General features: G+C 35.0%; 1 protein-coding gene across 1 annotated transcript in view; it reads left to right on the forward strand.

Moving 5' to 3' along the window:
• Positions 1 to 25153, forward strand: part of LOC138701404 (interference hedgehog-like) — a 408867-nt gene that overhangs the window by 364350 nt on the left and 19364 nt on the right. The window contains exons 4-10 of the mRNA XM_069828262.1: positions 2311 to 2509; positions 4888 to 5106; positions 11732 to 11950; positions 15532 to 15687; positions 17450 to 17626; positions 21915 to 22040; positions 24589 to 24877. Coding sequence (XP_069684363.1) covers positions 2311 to 2509; positions 4888 to 5106; positions 11732 to 11950; positions 15532 to 15687; positions 17450 to 17626; positions 21915 to 22040; positions 24589 to 24877 — 1385 coding nt within the window. The remainder of the gene's footprint in view (positions 1 to 2310; positions 2510 to 4887; positions 5107 to 11731; positions 11951 to 15531; positions 15688 to 17449; positions 17627 to 21914; positions 22041 to 24588; positions 24878 to 25153) is intronic.

Below are 25153 nucleotides of genomic sequence, written 5' to 3' on the forward strand. Positions count from 1 at the left end.
GTGATTATCCTGCTGGAAAATTAAATTTCCATCGGAAAGAAAACGATTATAAATTCCAAGAATCCAGCTCTTTCGCTTCTGTTTTAAAGCCAGTGCAAACATATCTTATCGCTAGCTATAATATAATTCTAATAAATGAAAGTTAATATACCAATTAAGTTTTGTTATGTTTGAATGCACATTATGTATTAATTTACTAATATTTCTTAGGTATACCGGTATGTAGTTATAATAATCACTTTCATGTCTTAAAATTAAACTCAGTTGTATGTTACCTAGTTGACTAGTTTCAGCTTTGTCTCAGCCGTTTTTATGATATTCTAACCTACAATCAGTTTCTTCTAAAATTTTGAGTACCGGTACCACGATCTTCGTGACGCAGTATCTTTTGTGAATTTTTATGTCATTCAAATTTTCAAAATGATCGGTTTTTAAATGGTTAACATTATCTCCATTTGACTCTTAATTTTCGAGCAGTTCCAGATATAACAATTCTGCGTCGAAACGTTCCGCCATTTTATATTGCAACTAATGAATAATTAAAAATTTAAAGACGGAAATTTCTATCACTAAATTTAATGATAGTTTTACTGGTTTGTTAGGCTAAAGATGCTTGGTGAGATATAAAAATGGTTTAATGAACCAGTAAATACATTAATGAATCATTAAAACCTTAATGAAGCTTTGTGAAACCGGCCATAAGACTGGTAATATATAATTTCAAAAATATTTTGGAATATTAATATAGGGAAGATAATCTTTATAAGTCAACTGATTATCATACTGACACTTATTTCGATGCTGAGCTATTATCCATTTAATATTGAGGAAATGTGCGATCTCAACGTGGCAAGAAATTGAAGTCAGATTTGAATATCCTATAAACAGAAATAGGCCACTTGTTCCAATTCACCAGCTACTATTAACTCTAGATTCTATGTTACTGGTTCTTCAACTATAGCCGATGTCCAATAGTGCTTCAAAATACGCAGTGAGTAAAGAATAAAATGTTTCAGCAGCAATTGCTTCTTTAGGACTAAATTATATATAATTTATACATGGACCTGAATTAGAGAATTTTATATGATACGGAATTCTCCTCGGGGTTTTGTGTACAGTTGACTACACACACATTAGTGTAATTATTGTCACCTGGTCGTAATAATGCTGAGTTTTTCTAAACAGAAATTCATATTTAGCATTATAAAATATAACCATACTTATAATAATTATTATTATTCAATAGTAGTCAATGCAACTTTCATTTATCAACTCTCTGTACTGTATGAATCATGGCTACTGTAACAGGTTACGATTTTACACATGTTTCATGACATACTCTACAGTACAGAATTTAAATAATAATAATAATAATAATAATAATAATAATATCAGCCAATAAGAAGTTGTCTTATATATGCAGAATCATTACCAACTGCTGTTGAGTAGTTAGAATAATATTAACGACAGTTAAAGTTAAGTGTTGGTTATTTTAAACAAAATTATGTTGGAAAAATGAAAAAAATCTTAACAAAACGTTAAAAATAAACCAGCTGTTAATTTAACATTTGTTAAGCCAAATTAAACATTACTTGGACAAACCGGCCATAAGCGTTTTAATTATCGCTTGTGTTTATTTGACAAGGTAACAATGAGTGCGGGTATAACGTTATTTTTAACGGTTATTTTTCTTTCAGTTTTCATTGCGACGTTGTTATAGCTAGCTAAATATTTCATATCGCAACGTATCAGTACAACCAAACACAAAATTGCACTTTCCAAGGCTACTGGGAAGAAGATTTCTTTGCTTCCTACAGTAATTGAACATCGAGTCGAAAATCTCAATTTGCATTCAACTTATGTAAAGCCTTTTTTGCTGCCAAAATCCCTTTGTGGAAAGTGCAAGGTTATGGGTCTAGTGCAAGGTTTTTGTAATTGCCTTTTATTGCGTATTTTAGCTATTTATAATGCCTTTTTGCCTGCCTATTTTAGCTATTTATGATGTCTTTTTGCGTGCCTATTTTAATAATTCACAATGCCTAAATACTGTGGCCTAAACTTCCGGTCTCTGATAATTAGTATTTTCACCTTCTGAATATAATCCTGCAATTTTTAATCTCATTTATTTTAATTTCCAATGTTTTCACAGTCCTGATATTCTCCATTTATGATATCTTCTTCGCTGCTCAGTTTGCTTTATCTTGTGCCTGATACTTATTACAAGGTGGCTTAAGTCTATATAAATATTGAACTGACATGTATCTGAAGTCGATGCAGAATTGATAACATTATGAATTATGACTGTTCCAGTGTGTTGCGTGGTTTGGGGCCTCAGCACTGACATCATTGCCTGCAAGACTGAGTCTGGCTGAGCTCCGTCCATTTCCTCAGAAGCCCAGCCAGACGTATGAAGTAAGAACTGGCAACACTGTCGCAATTCATTGTGGAGCACCTTATAGTAACCCTCCTGCATCAATACAGTATTATAGGAATAAAGAAAAATTGAAAGGTTAGTGTACGAATCTTATAAGTAAATCGCGGAACTTGATGTAGGTTACTAAAAGACCTCAAAATATGCATGTTATCATGCTCTTATTTATTGTTGAAATAAGCTCTAAAAGTGAAAATATATGCAATAAAAAAATAACACTCACATTATTAGTACAAGAGATTTATTTGCTTCAATAATACCACCAGTCATTAAAATATAACTGAACACTTTTACCAATTCAAATTGAATCTTTAATCCTTAAAATACATATACTTTGTATTTAAATTCATAAATTTGTTTTCAATCTTTAATTAATTAAAATATTAGCTCGAATACCCCACACCCTCGAATAAGCCATGCACCTCACTTTTGAAATGTCAAAAAATAAATAAATAAAAAATAAATGCCAGTAATAATAATAATAATAATAATAATAATAATAATAATAATAATAATAATAATAATAATGAAACTTTCAACAAATGTATTCATAACAAATTAAAACAATTAAAACATAAATACAGTTCAGTTAACAATAAATGTTATACTGAAACAGGACACATAACACATTTCAAACACATCCTGTGCCCAAGCACTCCACACATGTAAGTTGTCTTGCTTAATTGGCCGTTTACATGATGTCCTGCAACATTAATAACACAGCATCTGTCTGGAAATTAACAAGGTATCTTTATTTTGTATGATACTACGTGGTTTCCGTGTTCTTTCGCATTTTTGATAATTTCAAATTGTTCGCTGTAAGTAAAGGATCACAATCTCAAATCTTTAGTGGTACAGAGCTAGAAATAAAATTTGGGTCAACTGAATTTTCCAAATTCCAATTACAACCTACTGCACATGCTTAGTAGATTAGGAGTTGCACTGGAGAAAAATCAGGTCATGTTGCCAACTTCATTTCGAATATGCCGCACATCTGTAATTTTTACTTGCATATTTCTGAAAAAATAAGTGCTCGGATTATTCGATAAAATACGGCTTATCTTTACTTACTTACCTATGTGGCTCTTTATATCTGAGAAGGTTTCTGTCTCGCACACAATAAGCCTCCATACAGGCCTATTATTCCCAACTGCATCAATGCATAATTTAACTTGCGCTCAGATCTCGTATGACATCTGTATGATGTTTTTAACTAATTATGTTGTTGTTGTTTTCTAATGCCAGGCGTTTGACAATAAAATCATTTGACCTCTTGCACTCCAATATTTTTCAAAGATATTGTCATGGTCAGCCATTGAAGCACAGATTTTGAGGTGTTCCGAATCCATTTCTTGGTTTGAGTTGCAGAATGGGGAGTAAGGGACTGATATATTCCAATTCTATGCAGGTGTTTGGCCAAACAATCATGGCCTGTTGTCAATCTAAATGCAGCTACAGATGATTTGCGTGGTAAATCGGGAATTAACTGTGGATTATGATGCGAGTTCCATTTTTTTCCCTTGAGATTGTGTTATCAAATAAGTATGTAGATTTAATAAATCATTTCGCAGAGTAATACGTAGATTTAGTAACAGGTCTGTAAGTAGGCATTTAACTACTCCAAAATCCAAAAGTAGTGGCATTTAAACATAGAATAATATTGTAAAAAATTTCTGAGTGGTACCTGAGGCTTGTATAAGCTTGGAGCAAAATTACGATTCTGCAGATATTTGTGAATTTTGTGTAATTGCTTAACAGGGGTAACTGGATACACATAGCCTATGAAGAAAAAAGGAGGAAGAATTTTGTTGAACATGTCAACTTTATGGGTTATTATTTATTTATTTATTTATTTATTCTGGTAGAATGGCCTTCTCTTCCACACTACCAGAAGTAAAATACATAATGAAACAATGACAAAAATAGTAAAGTCATACTTAAGTATGAAAATAATTTTCATGCACATTAACAAGCTTACATGAGCTATAATGAAATATTAACTAAACATGATACATAATTAAGTTATTTATAATTCATATCCTAATGCTACTTTATGATAGGCCTAAATGACAATTTATATACACACAGAATAACCTATAAAAATCGGCTAACACTCACAATTCAATTTCATGTAAAAGTTTGTAATTCTTAATTTAAATTGATTAACCGTTCGGCAATCTCCGACATGACGAGGTAAGGAGTTCCATAGGCGACAAACTGACATGGTGAAAGAGGATGAATAGAAAGAGGTATGATGACAAGGAATGGATAATAAGGTCTGATGTTGATTCCGTAACGTTGTAAGATATTCAAAGCGAGTTCTCAGATATTTAGGAGTAGAAGTGAAACAGAACAGATAAAGAATGTGCTATTCTACGTTCCTTTAGGCGGACCCAAGAAAAAACTTCGAAAGATGGCGCTATATACTGCAAACATAGAGCATTTTGTGTTCACAGTTTCAGCTAACATGGAGTTCCTTGCCTCAATGGGCACACTGATTCTGCAGAATGTTACAACCCGGGATTCAGGCAGCTATCACTGTGCAGCCACCAACTACATCACGGGTCAGACAGTAACATCGCAGTTCAATATTACATTGAAGGTTGTGTCTCAGTGTGCTCATCAAGCATCTGCCTTTCTGAGTACTCCACAAACCAACTACAGCATCCAAGCAGGTAAGTCTTATGCTTCTAGTTTCCGAATGCACTAAAACTGTACTGTTGTTATTAATGGTATCCAGTGGTGATGAGCTTTAACTAGCTTGTGTCCTTTTTTTCTCTTTCCAATACAGTCCTAATCAGAGTGCTGCATTGGAGTTAAATCGTTCGCGCTTGTACTCGGTCAAATGTCGCACCCTCGAGTGAGATAAGATCGGTCGTGATACGCTCGTAATAAATAGAAGCACAGTACAAGGTCATCTCATCGACAAGTCTTATCTTGTATGAAAGGCGACAGATAAGATACACATATGTATTGCTCACACGGTAAAAATAAGGCTTTATTTTCTGCGTTTATGACAAACGTCTAATGGAACAATCTAATGGAACATACGAAAACAGTAACATGAAGTTATAAATAAAATACTATGAAAAACTTCGATATACAGTTATTATTGCTAATTAATAATTATTCTATATTTGATTTACCACATAATATAATATGATAGATCCATACATAGTGTTCCGCCTATATACTGCGACAATGTAGAAACGTTTTACAAAATATTATTGATATAGCAGTAGATTAATAACAATATTAGTACAGAGATAACGCCACAGAAAATATAATAAAACGAATAATCATGCTGCACAACTGTTACAAACGCAAAGATTGATACCCTAATTATTACAGATTATTATTATTACTAGAAAACTTGATACTGTTCTTGCATTATTGTGATTGTGTTCTCCGTTTGTAATAATTGCATTTACATCCAATAACTTCTATCAGATGTGGCAAAAACAAAATCATTCCTGTGTAGGGGAAAAAAAAAAACATTTACCTACAACATTTATATTACATTTTAAAGCAAGTTTTGTAGTTGTACTATGGAGAGGTTAGTTAAACACTGCAAAATTTTGAAATGATGAACATCTATGATGTTACTACACAGTTCATCACTGTAACAAGAACGAATGTCTAACGCTCGGCTTATACCGTTTGAGGATTTATCGCTCGCGACAATTTTACCCATCATGCATGTGCGCTACCTATCGGATTATGCTATGAACTACTTGGCGCTCGAGCAAAAACGTCCGATGCAGACCTCTGGTCCTAATACTTCTTGGTGAAATTGTTTTCTTCTGTCCAGTTGAGGGCAAGTTAGGAGGTGTTGTTTGTTGAGGAGTTGTTGAGGCTTGTTGGATACTGTACATCAGGCATGCCAAAACCCTGCACATTGTGCAGTAGTCTCTGTGCGATGTGCACTTTCTATTCCCCTACCTGGAGGGAGAGAATTGCCTAGGAGGGGAGCACGACAGAGCTATACAGTACCTGCAGCAGCTTATCAGCTTTTGTTTCAGTAACACAGTTTCAGTACAGGTGCTGATTTGGCTGTGTCTGTGAATGAGTTATGATAAAGTGAGTTCACAGATAACGAAGAAGAGAAATTACGAATCATATAACATAATTGTTATAATGTTTTCCTCAGCCAACAATAATTATTTTAAAATGAAACGCTTTCATCAGCCCATGTCGCGGTAATAGTGTTGTGACAGTTTAGATCAGATTAGTAAAGTCCTCAAAATATGATATTCGCGAGCACTTATTTCTTAATCAGTATTCTTATGGCAAAACGAACTTGACAATGGCGTTGTTTTGGAGTCTGTACTAACACAGCGATCGAAGGTTAGACGACTTACGACTTTCATTTGATAAGTTGGTAAGTGATGAGAATATAGTGAGGAATACATGTGAGGCTCTTGAGGTTGTAAGGAGCGAAGAAAGCCACTGTTTGCAAGACGGAAAAATTTTCTGGAAAAATATATAATGATAAATTTTCCAGCTCGCGTCACTACATTATGTTAATATACTTACATTAATAAATCTTTAAACCTGGCATAAAGAGAATATTGTTGTTTCACAGCTTGTGAACTACACTTTTAATTTCTTTCAGTAACGCTCCCAACTTGTCGATACTTGCTCTCAACATTTTCCAAATAAACTATATGTGAATTTAAATTCTAAACTTAATTTATATAATTTATTAATATTAATGTTAATTTATATTGACTTACAGCAAGGAAATGATTTCAGTGTAAAAACTTCACAATGTCTTACTGCATGTAATTAATTTGGAGTATAATATTTTCTTCAACATTTGTGTACCAATGGCCCCAATAAATAATGTGACAGCGACGTGAGATTCGAACTCACGACCAGCGTCCCGCAAGAAAGCAGATCGCGCGGGCTTCACGGAGCACTGAGGGACGGTGCGCGGCGGGGAAAGAGGAAAGGGCCTACGCGGCGAGAGAGTGGAGAGAGAGAGATCGCGCGCGCAGCTGCTTACGGAGTAAAGGGGGAACGGACCTTCCCGACTCTTCCAGAAGCCCGTTGAAGTGGAAAAATCGCGAATTCGAAGTCTCTCGGTTACGTTGCTGTGGTTATAAATTACGGACGCGAAGGAGTGTGTGTGTCATTCATGATTAGTTCAGTGAGTAAGCCAGTGAACAGAGCAAGCTAGCCAGTCTTGTGTACCGGAGTTCGACTTGAGTGTGCGTCCACAACTGTGCCAGCATCCGAAGGCCTGAGTTCGAGTGCAGTGGACCGCAGTTGGAGGGACCTGAGTTCGAGTACAGTGAACTGTCTCTGAAGGTCTGTGGTTCGAGATACTGTGAACTCGAGTGACTGAGCTAAAAGAACTGTGAACTGAGAACTGATAGTTCTGATTTGTAAATAGTGCTTTGTAAATATTAGTTAAGATTAAAAGTTCATTGTTGTTCGTAATAGTCCAAGTAAATTGTCATTGCCGTCAGTGGAGTGCTATAACGAATACTGTGTTGAGTGAAAATCCAATTGTTGACGAGAGCGTTTAAGGCGAATTGTAGAAAGGAATTATTGTTGGAAGAATAAAATCCTATTGTTGAGTGGAAATAAATTCACAATAATAATGCTCGACGAACAATGAAAGATAGGGCCTATTACTTTACTTTAAAATAATTAATACCTACTACGTAAAATGAAATACTGTGTTCGTTTTTTGTTGTTTCGAAATTACTACGATATTTTTTTTTCCAAATACTATATAGAAATCATATTACTAAATTATGCTTTACAAACCACTACTTTGTGAAGTATAACTGAGTAAGCTTAAAGTTTCTTGTACTACAATTGTCAAATATAGACACTGATAATAACTTTTTTTTTTCCTTCTGCTAAGTATGTTTATAATGTCCAATTGGCTATTTAATCCAACCCTAGAAGCGCAGAATAGATTATTGTACACCCCTCCAGCTAAGAACTGGTAAGAGCAACGCTTGAATTATGCAATCAGCACAGACCAGCGATCTGCGCACATAACTGCACATTTAGTGTCTGATTTCTGGCATGCCTGCTGTACATATTGGGTTTTTTAATGAGTCCTAGCCTATAGAGGTGTTCTGGCAGGCAGTCATGGCCCATAAAGTGACGGAATTCAGCAACTGAAGATTTTCTTGGAATATTCAGAATGTGTGTCTGAAGTTGAATGTTTGCATAAATTTTTCCTGCTACTTTTTTGTTTAATGTTTGTTGTGTTTTTAGTTTTCGATTGTTTTGTATATTCTGTATTTTAGTTGTTAGCTGAAGATTTCTGTGGGGTTTGCTAATATTGTTGCTCCTTTTTTAGCAAGCATAGATAGGGATCCATTATAGCATAATGAAGCTGTATTTAAGGCATACAACAGGAAGGTTGCAATGAGCGAGTGTCCACTAAAGTTAACCCATGCATACAACAAGCCCCATTCACCCAAAGTTAACCCATCCTCACCTGTTTGACATTCTCCTACTCCGGCTATACTCAAATATTGAAAATGCAGTTAAAACGTGTTTAAAATCACTTGCAGACCAATTTACTTATTACTTTAATTATTGTTATAGTCACAACTTTTTCTTAGCAAATTACTTCATAGCTTCTTTAATCATTGTGTCTAAGCTGACAATGTTTATGTTTTCATTTTTTAAGTCTCCGATAAATTTTTGCTTGATCTTATTTTGTTATATCTGTGCTTTGAGAAAATGGAATATGAATGATATACTTACTTATGGCTTTTAAGGAGCTCGGGGGTTCATTGCCGCCCTTACATAAGCCCGCCATCGGTCCCTATCCTGAGCAAGATTAATCCAGTCTCTACCATAATATCCCATCTCCCTCAAATCAATTTTAATATTATCCTCCCATCTACGTCTCGGCCTTCTCAAAGGTCTTATTCCCTCCGGCCTCCCAACTAACACTCTGGATTCGCCCATACATGCTACATGCCCTGCCCAACTCAAACGTCTGGATTTAATGTTCCTAATTATGTCAGGTGAAGAATAAAATGCATGCAGTGCTACATTGTGTAACTTTCTCCATTCTTCTGCAAATTCTTCTCTCTTAGTCTCAAATATTTTCCTAAGCACCTTATTCTCAAACACTCTTAACTTCAGTTCCTCTGTCAAAGTGAGAGTAATGTAATTGTTTCATAAATTCTAACTTTCAGCTTTTTTGAGAGCAGGCTGGACGATAAAAGCTTCTCAACCGAATAATAACAGGCATTTCCCATATTTATTCTGCGTTTAATTTCCTCCCGAGTATCATTTATATTTGTTACTGTTGCTCCAAGATATTTGAATTTTTCTACCTCTTCAAAGGATAAATTTCTAATTTTTATATTTCCATTTTGTACAATATTTTGGCCACGAGACATAATCATATACTTTGTCTTTTCGGGATTTACTTCCAAACCTATCTCTTACTTGCTTCAAGTAAAATTCTCGTGTTTTCCGTAATAGTTTGTGGATTTTTTCCTAACATAGTTACGTCATCCCATAAGCAAGGAGCTGATATACAGTATGAAGAATCATATACCTTTCGTAACTAATAATATTGTATTGTATTGTCATATTGTCATATTGATTTATTGATATAGTTCACAAGTACAAAACTTAATAATATAACAAAAGATCAACTAATAATATTAAACACCTTTGTTTCAACTGAGGGGGGGGGGGAGCGGAGTAGGGGGGGAGAAAAAATCCCATTCCGTCTTTTTTCTGTCTCTTCTTCCTCTTCACTTTTCTCCCTCCTCACCTTCTATTTTTGTAGGCTGTCTTCCTGTTCTTCTCCTATACTCCTGACTGCTACAGATCTTGCCATCTTCTGCTTCGATATTGAAGATCTCTTCGTTTGTGATACACTTACGTAAAATTTATTATGATATTTTTGTATCTTCCACTCTTTGTATGTCAACCAGACATTTGCTTCTATATACAAATCCATGTGAGTTCAATGGGTGTTTCAGAAATACTTTGACAAACCTTGGGGGCATGTTCCTCACACCAAAACAAGAAAAAAAGTTCATATAAACATATGTCCGAAAATCCTTAGTTTTTTAGTTATTAATGAAAGAACATAATGAAACATCTGTTAGATATTGTCAGCTTGGTAGCAAGTGTTGCAACGTTAATCAGTTCAGAAACTAATAACAAATTTTGTTAATACTACTGTATCTTTTTTCTATATTGCTTGTATTATCTTAGTTGTATTTCTCTTTGTTTTGTTTTGTAATTATATTTCTTTATTCTGTATATTTTGTAATTATATTTCTTTATTCTGTATATTTGAATTTAAATAAATAAATAAAATTAAATAAAATTAAAATGTTCAAAATGTTCTCCTCTTGCTTCTACACACGCATGCACTCGTCGGAATTAAATGAGAACTCCATCTTCACCAACATTATTATTATTATTAATATTATTATTATTATTATTATTATTATTATTATTAGCCTGGAGGCCACCTTGGTGCTATTCGACAGGAGTAGGCTACGTGCTGGCACCTGGTTTTCCTTTTTCCCTTCCTCACCTTCATCATCATTCTCACCCATTCCCTACACTACACTTACACGAACACTTAACATACGCTCACCCTAGTATAAGACATAACTCTTCGCAGATACACCTCATGCATAACATGGCCTGGCGAAGTGGTGTGCAATATGAAAATGGGTCACAGTCCTGCCATCCATCCGCAGTATACAGAACCCGAATCACGCAAAGTGAAGTGGGTAGGCATTAGACACACACACACACACTCTTGCTACCAAGCTGACAATAATTAACAGATGTTTCATTATGTTCTTTCATTAATAACTAAAAAATTAAGGATTTTCGGATATATGTTTATATGAACTTTTTTTTCTTGTTTTGGTGTGAAGAACATGCCCCCAAGGTTTGTGAAAGTATTTCTGAAACACCCTGTATAATTCTAATGTTCTATATCAGAGTTGAGATTATATGTCACTGTACCTGAATTTCGTTTTTGCAGTGTGTGGATCATATAATTCCAGGAAATTAAATAGCAGTATTGATGAGATTTCATTACACTCCTTGTTTACAATTAAACATTTTGGATTCGACATTCAAACAAATTTTTATTTTCTGTGAAAAACTTAAAACATTTCCAGGATGTAACTTCGTGTCATTGCTCGTGACTAGGAATATTGTTGCCAAAGAACCTACAAAGAAATATGAAGTATAAATTATAAACCATGAATGGCAATTTTGTAATAATTTTTTCCATTAATTATTTTATCACACAAAATACTAACTTGTACACAGGATCAAATGTGACATTGGAGTGCAGTGCAGTGGGTATGCCACCTCCACAAGTAACATGGCATAGATCTAGTAGCACGATACCCGCTAACAGAACAGCACTTCTGCCTGGCGGACTGCACCTCAGTCATGTTGCAAAAGCAGATGAAGGGGAGTACATCTGTGAAATGAGTAACGGAGTGGGTCAGCCCATCAGGCACACATCTGTATTGCATGTACAAGGTAAGCACATATCTTCTTATGCCTCTTGGAAGGTATATTTGTAAGAGAATTAATGGAATATTCATATAATTTTATATTTCACTTTACGAAGTGAGTAGGAAGATCTTTGATTTAATTAGTTGTGCGTAATCAATTGATTTCATTCTATGAGCAATAACTTTCAGAGTTTCCATCCACATAAACTATTGGTCTCACAGTCGATTTTGTTGTGGATCACATTAACTGGCTATAAATTGCTGTGTACTTCTAGCTCAAGTATCACTTGGTGGCAAATATCTCAAACGATTTAGTAAAGGATTGCAATAACAAATGCTTAGTTCATTACCAAGGAATAGATGATGATGATGATGATGATGATGATGATGATGATGATGATGATGATGATGATGATGATGATAAGCAGAGACCGGAACTTTGGCAGAAAGCCTTTTTAAATGTGTTAAATCTATCTTCATTTTGAAAGTAAATCTGTACAAATTATACCTTTGTGATTGAAACATCACAGTTTTATGTTGCCCTTTTCTGCCTTTTTAAATATAAATGCGTAATTTACAAAATAAATGCTTTTTTTGCCTTTATTTGATTATTAATTATCTATTTTTATTAATGTATTATTAAAAATTGCCTACAGGTATATTTTAATTTATTTCTATAACTGCTACAATGAAAGTGATTTCACCGAATGTGTATTATTGTCTTTCAGTTAGTTTATATTCTCTTTGCAACAATGAGTGCTTACTTACTGGCTTTTAAGGAACCCGGAGGTTCATTGCCGCCCTCACATAAGCCCGCCATTGGTCCCTATCCTGAGTGCTGCCGTGCAAAAATGTATAACAGTAAAGGTAAAGGTATCCCCCTAACATGCCATGAAGGCACTTGGGGGACATGGAGGTAGAGCCCCATGCTTTCCATGACCTCGGAACTAGAATGAGGTGGTGTGGTCGGCACCACACTCTGACTGCCTTTTACCCCCGGGAAATACCCGGTACTCAATTTTATAGGAGGCTGAGTGAACCTCGGGGCCATTCTGAAAGTTTGGCAACGAGAAAAAATCCTGTCACCACCTGGGATCGAACCTGGACCTTCCGGTCTGTAGCCAGCTGCTGTACCAACTGAGTTACCTGCCCGCCCAAAATGTATAACGTTAGACCCGCACTCATTGTTACCTTGTCAAATAAACCCAAGCGATAATTAAAACGCTTACTGTTATAAAATGTATAACAGAGTGTTATAAAATGTATAAGAGTAAGCGTTTTAATTATTGCTTGTGTTTATTTGACAAGGCAACAATGAGTGCGGGTCTAACATTATTTTTCTTTCAGTTTTCATTGCGACTTTGTTGTAGCTAGCAGCAAGATGCTGGTATTCAGTGTTCCTTTACGCAGTAAATTGCAAAGTTATGTTAATACTTTAGGATCTGACATATTTTGTACTGACAGTAAAGTACTTACATGCAAAATATGTGAGCAGTCAATGAATTACGAAAAGAAATATTTCATATCGCAACATATCAGTACAACCAAACACAAAAATCCACTTTCCAAGGCTACTGGGAAGAAGATTTCTTTGCTTCCAACAGTATTGCAACATTGAGTCGAAAATCTCAATTTGCATTCGACTTATGTAAAGCTTTTCTTGCTGCCGAAATCCCTTTGTGGAAATTACAGAATCCTACATTAAGACAGTTTTTGGAAAAGTATACGAACGAATCTGTGCCTAGTGAGTCAAGTTTGCGAAAATGTTACTTGAGCGAATGTTACGATGACACAATGAAAATCATTAAAGATAAAATTAAAAATAAGATCTGGATTTCTATCGACGAGTCACCTGATTCTATGGATCGTTTCATTGCCAATGTCATTGTTGGGCCATTAGATCCTTCAGAAGATGAATCAATGAAACCATTCCTGCTTACAACAGTGTGTCTGGAGAAAGTTAACAATTCAACTATCACGCAGTTATTCACCAATTCATTACAGTTACTGTGGCCTGAAGAAATTCAATATGGCAACGTATTACTTTTCATCAGTGATGCTGCACCATACATGAAAAAGGCTGGAATAACTTTAAAAGTGCTATTTCCAAACATGCTTCACATGATCTGCGTAACATACGGCTTTCACAGAGTGTCAGAAGAGATATTATGCTTATTTCCGGATGTCGATAATTTGATTTCCAGTATTAAGAAGATCTTTCTGAAAGCCCCATCAAGAATTCTAACATTTAAATCCATTGCACCAAATATACCTCTGCCCCCCAAACCTATCATAAAGAGATGGGGGACATGGGTCTCAGCGGCACTTTACTACACTTCAAATTTCCTGACTATAACTGAGGTGGTGAACGCTCTGGAGGATGAAGCATCTTCAATTGTAGCAGCCAAGAAACTTCTCAATTCTTCGGAAGTAAAAAATAATTTAACTTTCATTGCGGCTGAGTTTGGTTTCCTGCCACAAGTGATCTGCCAGCTTCAAGAAAGAGGGCAGCCTTCGACCAAGTCAGTGAAAATTGTGGATGATGCAGTGCAAAGAATGGACAGTGTACCAGGGAAACGGGGTTCATTAGTTAGGGAAAAGTGTAAAAATGTGTTTTCGAAAAATTGTGATCTTGATAAACTTAGAAACATTAAAAAAATTCTACAAGGTGACAATTCTATTGCAGTTGAAATGGATCCTATAATGATGCTATGTTTTAAATTTGCTCCAATAACCTCTGTCGAATGCAAATTAAGCTTTCAGGAATAACTCCCTGTAAAGTTAATTTGAATAATTTCTAGGGAAAAATTGTTCTGGGGCCGGGTATCGAACCCGGGACCTTTGGTTAAACGAACCAACGCTCTCCCGCTGAGCTACCTGGGAACTCTACCCGACACCGATCCAATTTTTCCCTCTATATCCACAGACCTCAAAGTGGGCTGACAACCGTCAAGCAACCAACATTTGAGTGCACACTAACTCTGTGTGACTTTCTGTGTGCGTTGGTACGTTTAACCAAAGGTCCCGGGTTCGATACCCGGCCCCGGAACAATTTTTCCCTCGAAATTATTCAACCTCTGTCGAAGTTGAGAGGTCATTTTCTCATATGAAATATGTGTTATCTGACAGGAGATTCAACATGACCCCAGAGAACTTAAAAAAACGTATTTGGTTGTCGTGTGCAACGAATAAGGCATTGCAATACATAGGCCTTTTAAAAACATTTTCATTTTTGTATCAGGTACAACACTAGCATTTTGTTTAAAACTTTAAAGTTCTTTAAAATATGACGATCGAGTTATGGAATAGTGTAATCTAGTAAATAAATGGGTCTAGTGCAAGGGTTTTGTAATTGCCTTTTATTGCGTATTTTAGCTATTTATAATGCTTTTTGCCTGCCTATTTTAGCTATTTATGATGCCTTTTTGCCTGCTTATTTTAATGATTCATAATGCCGAAACATCCGGTCTCTGATGATAAGCAAACCTGAATTATAAAATTCAGTAGAAAGAATAGGAAAAACCTAAAATTATTGATATGCAGACCTTTATTTTAGCTGCAGGCCATTCAAATCTATGTGTCTGTTAATAATTATGTTTATTTTAGAATCTCCTGTGATTGAGACTGAACCAAGAAATCTGGTAGTAAAGGAGGGTGGAAATTTGCAGTTGGACTGTAAGGTTAGAGGTTCACCTACACCCGAAATCAGTTGGCTGCTAAATGGTGAGCCTATCACAAATGACAGCCTTGTGAAATCTGCAGGTGAGGAAAACATTATGAATTAAGTTTAGATGCGTAAGCCCATTTTAATGAATTGAATATCTTACGAAATTTCATACAGCATATAGGCTGTTTAGTCTGTTTATAACTCTTATGGTGAAGAATGAAAGTACCGGTATAAATCGAAATTGTTTTAAGTCCAAGATCAGCCCAAATAATTTTCTGGACATGATATTGGTGTTCCTCTTCACTTTCCCGAAGGACTAGTCTCATGAAGCTCGTAACTTAATAATCCGTTATTATGCATTAATTGACTTACCTTACATGGAGATTCCAGCCAATCTGAGATTTCCAACTTAATGCTGATTTTAAACAGATTTCGTCCTGTTGCATACACATGTTTCAGTTTATTGAGCACTTGTATGGTTTTATTTTTTAAATGTCAGATAAATTGTTAGTGTTAATTAAAATGGTAAAAGCTGTTATTGTTACAGCAGAGAGAAAGTACACTTTTACTGGACTATAAAAGAAAACACGTTTTCTACGCAAATTTTTCTTGTCTTGAATTTCTTTCTGGGAAAGTCTTCGTGACTTGAGAAAGATCTAAGGTTTTAACAATGTCATTCTGAAGTGATTTGCTTGGAAGTGCAAAGTTCCTGGATAATTGTAGAATGCATAGGGTTATATTATTCGATTTACAAACTTGCGTTCCATAACCTATTCGATGTTAAAAAAAAATTATAGACCTTAAGTCTAGTATGTCACTGCACTTGAGAAGGCTCGAAAATCTGATTAGTCATACTTACTTAACTTACTTACAAATGGCTTTTAAAGAACCCGGAGGTTCATTGCCACCCTCACATAAGCTCGCCATTGGTCCCTAGCCTGTGCAAGATTAATCCAGTCCCTACCATCATATCCCACCTCCCTCAAATCCATTTTAATATTAACCTCCCATCTACGTCTCGGCCTCCCCAAAGGTCTTTTTCCTTCCGGCCTTCCAACTAACATTCTATATGCATTTCTGGATTCATCCATACATGCTACATACCCTGCCCATCACTAACGTCTAGATTTAATGTTCCTAATTATGTCCGGTGAAGAATATAATCCGTGCAGTTCTGCATTATGTGACTTTCTCCATTCTCCTGTAACTTCATCCCTCTTAGCCCAGATATTTTCCTAAGCACCTTATTCTCAAACACCCTTAGCCTCTTCCTCTGCTGTGGTCGTACCATAGAATCAGTTCCATTCCAAGGCTTATGTTGGGGTTTCGTAACAAGCTGTTTTTTACGGTGATGGTTTATTAGCCCTTCGCCCAACCCCCAAGCTGAAGGACCACCCGTTATCAGCTGTCTGTGACTGCTTGTTCAATATATTCGCAGCTACCCTCCATATTATTTATGCAACTTAAGGTCATGTTTAATTAATTAAAACAATAATAGTGCATATAGATAATTTATCAGAATGTAGGTATTTTTTTCTAAGAATATTCAAATCATGAACCTCCAGCCCTTACAAATAACAAAAAAATTAGAGTGTCCTAATATCCAAGTAAAATGAGTGAAAAATTGAATTGTAATTCTACTGGTATGTATGTGTGTGTGTGTGTGTGTGTGTGTGTGTGTGTGTGTGTGTGTGTGTGTGTGTGTGTGTGTGTGTGTGTGTGTGTGTGTGGTGTGTGGTGTGTGTATATATATATATATATATATATATTCTTTTTATCAATTTCAACAGAAAAATCAGAATAAATATTGCAAATAATTTATGAATTATTAAGTTTTTTATTATGATGTATTCCCAGGTGGACGACTGAATATCACTGAAGTAGAGAAGCGTCATGCAGGAATTTTCCAGTGCTTTGCTACAAACGAATGGGGCTCTGCATATGGATCTGCAATGTTGCAGGTGTCACCCAAAGAGGTGACAGCTCTACCTACTAGCGATGTCTTGCCAGGAACTGAAGAAACAGAACTTGAAGGTTTGTGTTAGAATTTCATTAAGTTTTTCTGTTGGTATTATGTAATAGCTGTAAGTTGTAGGATTGCATATTATTTAGTGATAGCTAGAGTTGAGAGAGAGTTTCAGAGATATAATTCACTTTACTTTGTACAATAAAACTTCTTTTATACATTTAGCACTTATGCATTTTTCACACTTACTCTTTTTTTTTGTGTGGGGGGGGGGGAGAAGAGGTCCCAGCAAAATTCCTTTACTTTTCATGCTAATTTATTTCAGATATGCTTTTTGTTTCTTCGTTTTTTACACTTATACGATCGTATTGTAAACCCTGGGAGCTCTGAAACGTCATTTATTCGTCCTAAATCAACTTTGCTGGAAATTAGATTAGTCTTGAAAAGTAGGGTTATCATAATGCAGAAACACTGAACCAGGATATGAATGACACATCAATTTGATGCAAAACAGGAAACAATTTGAGTTTTTAAGAAACTTGTACTATATTTAATGTGGACACTTAAATACATTGTGAGCCAGTGACTATGTTACAAAATTTTAGGAATGATAGAAATCATCAATATGAACAACTTTCATATAGGAACCTATGTCCGGAAACGTTCTGGTTGATAGTTAGAAGCGTAGATATGTTAGTCAGTGTAGCCAGCTAGAATCGAACTCAGGGCCATCGTTTTGAAGTTTGGTTGCAGACGACCTGTTCCTGCAAATGTCTTTGATTTACATACTGCAATTATTTTCTCTATCTACTAATTTATATTATTTATTTATTTTGTTTTTTTACTTTTCGACTTTGAGTCAGTATATATTATGCCACTACAAAGATTTCTGTTTACCAGATATTCCTGTGCTTCCATAATGGACTAAGATTCTGTCGACAGAAATGGAAGTAGATAATTTCATTTGTTAATTCACCATCTTGGCATAAGTAGTTTTTACACAACAGAGTTAAGAGAGGACATAATTATCTAGAGGTGAATATTCTCTGCTAATTATGGGAAACAAGATAATGATCTTAAGGCACAAATTGATTCTTTAAATTTACTATTTCTAAATTAAAGGTGTTTTGTTCGATAAACAGGTTACAAATGAAAGCAAATCCAAAATAATAGTGATGAGAATCTTTGTAGTGGCATAATATATACTGATTCAAAGTCGGAAAAATATAAATCAGTAGATGGAGAAAATTATTGCAGTATTTTCTCACCATTATTATTTTGGTTTTGCTTTCGTTTGTAACCTGTTTATCAAACAAAACACCATTTAATTTAGAAATAGTCAATTTAAAGAATCAATTTGTGCCTTAAGATAATTATCTTGTTTCCCGTAATTAGAGAGTGATTCTTCATAAACATGATAGAAGTTAGTCAGCATAGTAAATTATATTTTGACCGATGAAACCTTGCAAATTTCCTTCCATTTCCTTTTCCTCTTCCATAAATGAAATGGATATCAGCAAGTTTCAAGGTTTAATCAATCAAAATATCATTTACCATGCCAACTGCTTATACCGTGTTTATGAGAAATCACCAACGTTTGCAGGAACAAGTAGTCTGTAACCAAACTTCAAAACGATGGCCTTCAGTTCGAATCTAGCTGGTTACATTGACTAACACATCTTGGCTTTTTACTACCAAACGAAACGTTTCCGACTGTAGGTTCCTATATGAAAAGTTGTTCGTAATTGTCTCTTCTATCATCCCTAAAAATTTGTAACATAGTCACTGAATCACCCTGTATAATTTATTTACTATAGACACTACATCAATATCACTTATTATGGACAGGATTGGATACTTCAGTAATACATTTTATCTTATCTATCACCTTCTCATTTGCCACGGGCATAACATTATCACCATTATTTTAGCTGCAGGCCATTCAAGTCTGTGTGTCACCACCACAGTACCACTCATACTTCTCAGAACTGTGAATAGAAGAAAGGAAGGAATTTAGTTTCTGAATGACCTTGTGAAATTCACTGCAGTTCACATTTTTCATATTTTACTGTACCTGCAGAATTGCATTTACTGACTTAAGTGATAATCTGTTCTTTTTTTCTATCCACTGAGCACTCATCACAGAACTAGGAAGACCATTCTTCATAACATAAAACTATACTGAAATAGATCCATTACAGTGCCCTTATTGTTACATAGATACCAATACACTGTAGTTTTGCAAAGGCTTTGAAATAATATTGCTCTAAATTTTCAATGCAAAATATAGTACTTGCAATTTTAAAAATATGATCATGCAAAAAATGTTGTATAATACACGTTTGTGAAGTGCATTACAAACTGTCAGAAATTGAAAAATTCGCTCTGCTCGTTTTTCGAACTTTTCCTCGATTTTGTAAAAAGCACTTCCAAACTTTGTATCGTAATGTACTATTACAGTTTTAGATCACATGTTGAAATTTTACCATCCATTTGTCACAGCAATCTAAAATAATTTAATATAATATGAATTTTTGCAAAACAGAATTAGGAACTACATATGTAATCATTAGGGGGTGAATGTTGATGACCTAAAATTCTACTTAAAATGATCATTAAAATGCCCTTAAAATAATGGAAAAATAAGATATAATTAAAAGAAAATTACATTTAATTATTGTTCACTGTACTCGCACCACAACTTCTTAAAAATTAGTCACCTTGTTTCAGTGACTGCCCTGTAAATGTCGGAGAGAGGAGGCAACTTCCTGGAATTTGATTAAGATAAAGGAGAGAACGTGCAACAAAATGAAAGTTTTAAGGGAAAACTATATTTTTTAATGTGTTTCAAGCGAGGGTGGTCCATGTCAGTGCCTTCATTCTCCGTCTCCTCCTCCTTCTGCACTTCACTTTTGTTACTAGACCTTCCAGATGGGGAGTATAAATGACAAAACAAATTGTGGGCACACCATGCATTTTTGCAATCTTTGTATTAAAAATATTGTCTACTGTAGTACATCCCTTCCGAACCATATTGGGGACACAACGTCCTATTGTCCAGGAAACAGTGAAAGTTTCCCCCCTTCCAAACATAAATTCTAAACACATCCTCGTACTGACAAAGCCCTCACTTAAACTAAGCTGTTGTCAAGCATTTTATATTACTTCTGTTGTGTGAGGTGAAGCCTCCAGTGAAATGAGGGATGGACTTTAGAGTTTGTTCCAAACTGTAAAACTCAAATTTCACTGTTATTCACTTATTCAATAGGCCATTACTAGTAGGACCTGCTATTCATCTGTTATATTAGAAAAAGATTTAACAGGCCTATATGTAAAGAAGGGAGTAAAATGCATTCAAAATGATCTAAAAGTTCTTCAAAATATTACAGATTGACCAAAAAATACCGAAAAAGTGTAAAAATGACCTTTTAGTTAAAAAAATGCAATATAAGAAATTAATTTTTTACGTTGATATTAACATAGAAAGGATTTCTATATTCATAGGCATCATCCTAGTGTGAAAAATAAGATGACGACTTTTCATCAACATCCCCCCCCCTCCCTAGTAATCATTGTTCTTATAAGTTCATTAAAAAAGGTAAAGGTATCCCCGTAACATGCCATGAAGGCACTTGGGGGGCATGGAGGTAGAGCCCCATGCTTTCCATGACCTCGGCACTAGAATGAGGTGGTGTGGTCGGCACCAAGCTCTGACCGCCTTTTACCCCCGGGAAAGACCCGGTACTCAATTTTATAGGAGGCTGAGTGAACCTCGGGTCCGTTCTGAAAGTTTGGCAACAAGAAAAAATTCTGTCACCACCTGGGATCGAACCCCGGACCTTCCCTTATAAGTTCATTATTCGAACCAAATTGGATTATGGTGCTATAGTGTATAATTCAGCAAGACCTACTATTTTGAAAATGCTTGGTACAATCTCACTTGACGATATGTGTCAGAGGAAGAACAATTGAGGGGCGATTTCACAAAACTCGTTATCTACATTTTTTTTCGATTTTGAGGTTTTAGCGTATCCTTATGATTTTGGGTCAGGAGAATCCAATGTTGCTATCAGAATTAAGCTAAAGTTGGTAAGTATATCAGTAAATTGATCAAGATTTTGTAGATAACGAGTTTTGTGAAAACGCCCCTCGCCTCTGAAGTCTGATTACTGGAATATGTAGCTAATCAGTGATGTATGCATTGGAAGGGGAAAGGAACTGGCCACCCTAGCCCATTATCTCGTGGCCTAGTTGCCTCATGAGTGATGCCTTATTGGTGTTAGTTATGAAGTTCAAACCTGTCTTTGGACAGTTGACTAAACAAAGCCACAACAATATGTAATCATGTGATTTCAGAACCTCCAGATAGTGGTTTGGATTTCTCCACACCAGTTCCAACATTAGGTTTCAGAGGTCATGGCAAAAAGGAACACACTCGCAAGGGCAAGGGACGGAAAAAGGACAAGAAACATAAAGGCAATGGTATAATACTTGAATTGTATTTGTAGTTAGTATATTAATTCCGCAGTGCTTGGGAAAAGTGACATAAGTCAGTTTCCACAAACCTTTTTTGATAATTTATTGACAACGTACACTGGTTTATGTCGATTTGATTTTCTTCTGTATGAATTATTGTAATGGGAGGAACACTTATGTATTTTTTTCCAAGCAAGCAGATGTTCCGTAAGTTGTCAATAAATTATCAAAACAGGTTTGTGGAAACTGACTTGTGTCACTTTTCCCAAGCACTGCAGAATTGTTTGTGAACAGTTGTTTTAGGTAATCATTGAAATACAGTTCTCACTTCCATATTACCAGCAATTTGGTTTCTTGGTTTTGATTGAAAGAAGAAAATAAATCGACGTTGACAGTTTTAATTTAATCGTTTCCTGATTTGAAAACGATGTTCCTTGAATTTTCAGGATTGTATTTTTATTTAAAATGTTGAAAAATGTAATAAATTGCAACTTTCAATTGATTATCTAGGTATGGTTGTTAATTACCGGTATTGTAATTTGCCACAAATATTTATTGTAGTATGCCAAAAAAAAATTCATTTTCCATACATCTGTCTTTTGCGTGTACATTTATACTAGCTGCATTTCCTTTTAGTGGCAGCAAGTTGGTGCTATCCTCAGTACTTTTTATGTCATATAGTTTGTAATTTTATTTTATGTGGCTAACATTGTGATGGGATATCATGACTCTTTGGTAGAATAAGGATGTTGTTTCAACAAACGGTTATTGTTATATCTGGTAATGGTAGGAATAAATCTTTCTATCCAACTTCTATTCATTAAAATGTCAAAAATACAAAATTCAAGTATGGTCTCCGTCCAGTCCTTCAGTTATTAACACTTTAAATCCGGTGGTCGTACTAGTACACCTGGAATTTAAATAGCCAAGATAACTGGCAGTACAATAGTAATATGCCACACTCTGTGTGCATGTTCAAATTTGTGATTCTTTTTTTTTAGAAAAGGATAACTGTAATTATATTGATGTGAATTCTTAATCATTCGACAGTCCATTTCATCTAATTTTCATGGTAAAAAATAGACGTTCCTATGTCAAAGCATCATTTTATGCTGCCACCTCACGAAAATTTTTCATAGCAGGGGCATTTATAAATGCTGGCACAAGAGTATGTTTTATATTTAGAATACCTCTAAACTTAGTGTTAATAGTGTCAGAAATTAATATAGATTGCAAGCTTACATCTTAAACCTTAAACCACTTAGGGCCAATTGTATAAAGACAGATGACTGGAGATTCATTTAGAACGAAGTTCAGAAAACGAACAGAGATTACAATTTGGAGTTCTTTCTCTCTATATTTTCAGGGTGTTGACAGATTCTGCATTTCATTGATAACAAAACTGAATAAGACTAATTCGCATCTCCAGAGAAGAACAGTTATTTTAAGGAATACATTTACGAAAAAAAGAATAAAAAGAAGGCACTATAATCCGTACAGGACTAGCTTTGAATATCTTTTATTTGTAAATTTCGAAATGAAATAATGTAAAACAAGTATTGTGGTGTTAAACCCAAATGAAAAGTTGTTATTATTTACATAACTAAGTAAACTAAAAAAACTCCGAAAGAAAATAACATTTAAATGGATACCTAGTCATTGTGGTATATCTGGAAACAAGAAAGTCGATAATATTGCAAACCAGACAACATACTGGTATTTGCAACCAAGACCTCTTCAAGTGATACTTCTATCCAGTGCTTTTGGTTCAGTAAAGTCTCATTTTATAAACCTATGGATCAACAATTGGCTCTCTTCTGACAAAGGAAAAATTTTACAGTCCGTTCAAAAGAAACCAAATGACCTGGAAATGTACAAAAAAATTGCCCAGACATTTCAAACACTTTCAACAAGAGCTAGAACAGTCACATTGTCACACAATTGTACCTACACCGATTTCACATTTCTAATAATCCTACTTGTCTGTGGTGTAATAATCATGATGAAGATCTGAAACACATTCTTCTATACTGTCCATCCACAAACCACAAAAGAAGTAAATTAAAATCATCAGTACCAGTTGCAGAAGACACAGCCCTGCAGTATATATTGACTACACCTCAACTCTGGCTATTAGCAACAGGCATCTATAATGAACACCGATCAAAATACCCCTCATTTCTCGTGAAAAACAACAACTGAATAGACTACAGTGGACTACAGTGGACTTTATGTTGTCAGCAAAAAGCTGGATACATTCAGAAGATTGATTGATTAATTATTTTAACAAAGTTTCAATGTTCTAACTTTAGTTTGAAATATCCTTATCTTTTCAATATGATCATAATCTATAAAGCATACCGAGAATAATTGCGTAGAGATTTTTTTTTTTAGATAATTATTGTTCATCATTGTTATTTTAAAAGCTGTTTTTATTCTCTTAAATATGTAAAACTATGTAAAACGATCTTTACAGCTATAAATGAATAGATTTGTGTGGTTGATACGAATAAATAACATAATTATTTCCTAATTTTTTATATCGTCATTACAGCTGTGATGATCCCGCCAAGCCGTCCAAATATTACAAGACTGACAGACTCATCTGTGATGGTTCGTTGGGGAGTTCCTCCCAATGATGGCCTTCCAATTCAGTTCTTCAAGGTTCAACATCGTGAACTGACAAGAACTGGTAATGGCTGGCGAAGAGGAGGTGGTAGTGGTGCTCGCAGTCGAGGATCTACTCAGGGTAAAGGCTCCCGATGGAAGACAAGCAATGAAGACATTGCTCCACACATTCGTAGCTATGCAGTGGATGGACTGGAGACAGACCACACTTACAGGTACAACTCTAAATTTTGAAAGAGTAGTTAGAGCTCTTTGCATAAACCATTCAGAAGTTAGATTATTTTAAAAACATACTCCTGAAAATAATGCAAATCTTAAACTCTTTATATTTGAAAAGTATTGTAACAATTATATCATAACAATGACTGGGCTGTCAACACTACAAATACATTTCTTCAGTAGTTTTTTAGAACATTGTTAAGTATTTTAATACTCATTCTTTCATGCTGAGCACTTTTCCAAGACTTGCTCACTCACAGTCAGTTAATTGC

This window comes from Periplaneta americana, chromosome 6 (assembly GCF_040183065.1).
Source record: "Periplaneta americana isolate PAMFEO1 chromosome 6, P.americana_PAMFEO1_priV1, whole genome shotgun sequence".
Taxonomy (NCBI): Eukaryota; Metazoa; Arthropoda; class Insecta; order Blattodea; family Blattidae; genus Periplaneta; species Periplaneta americana.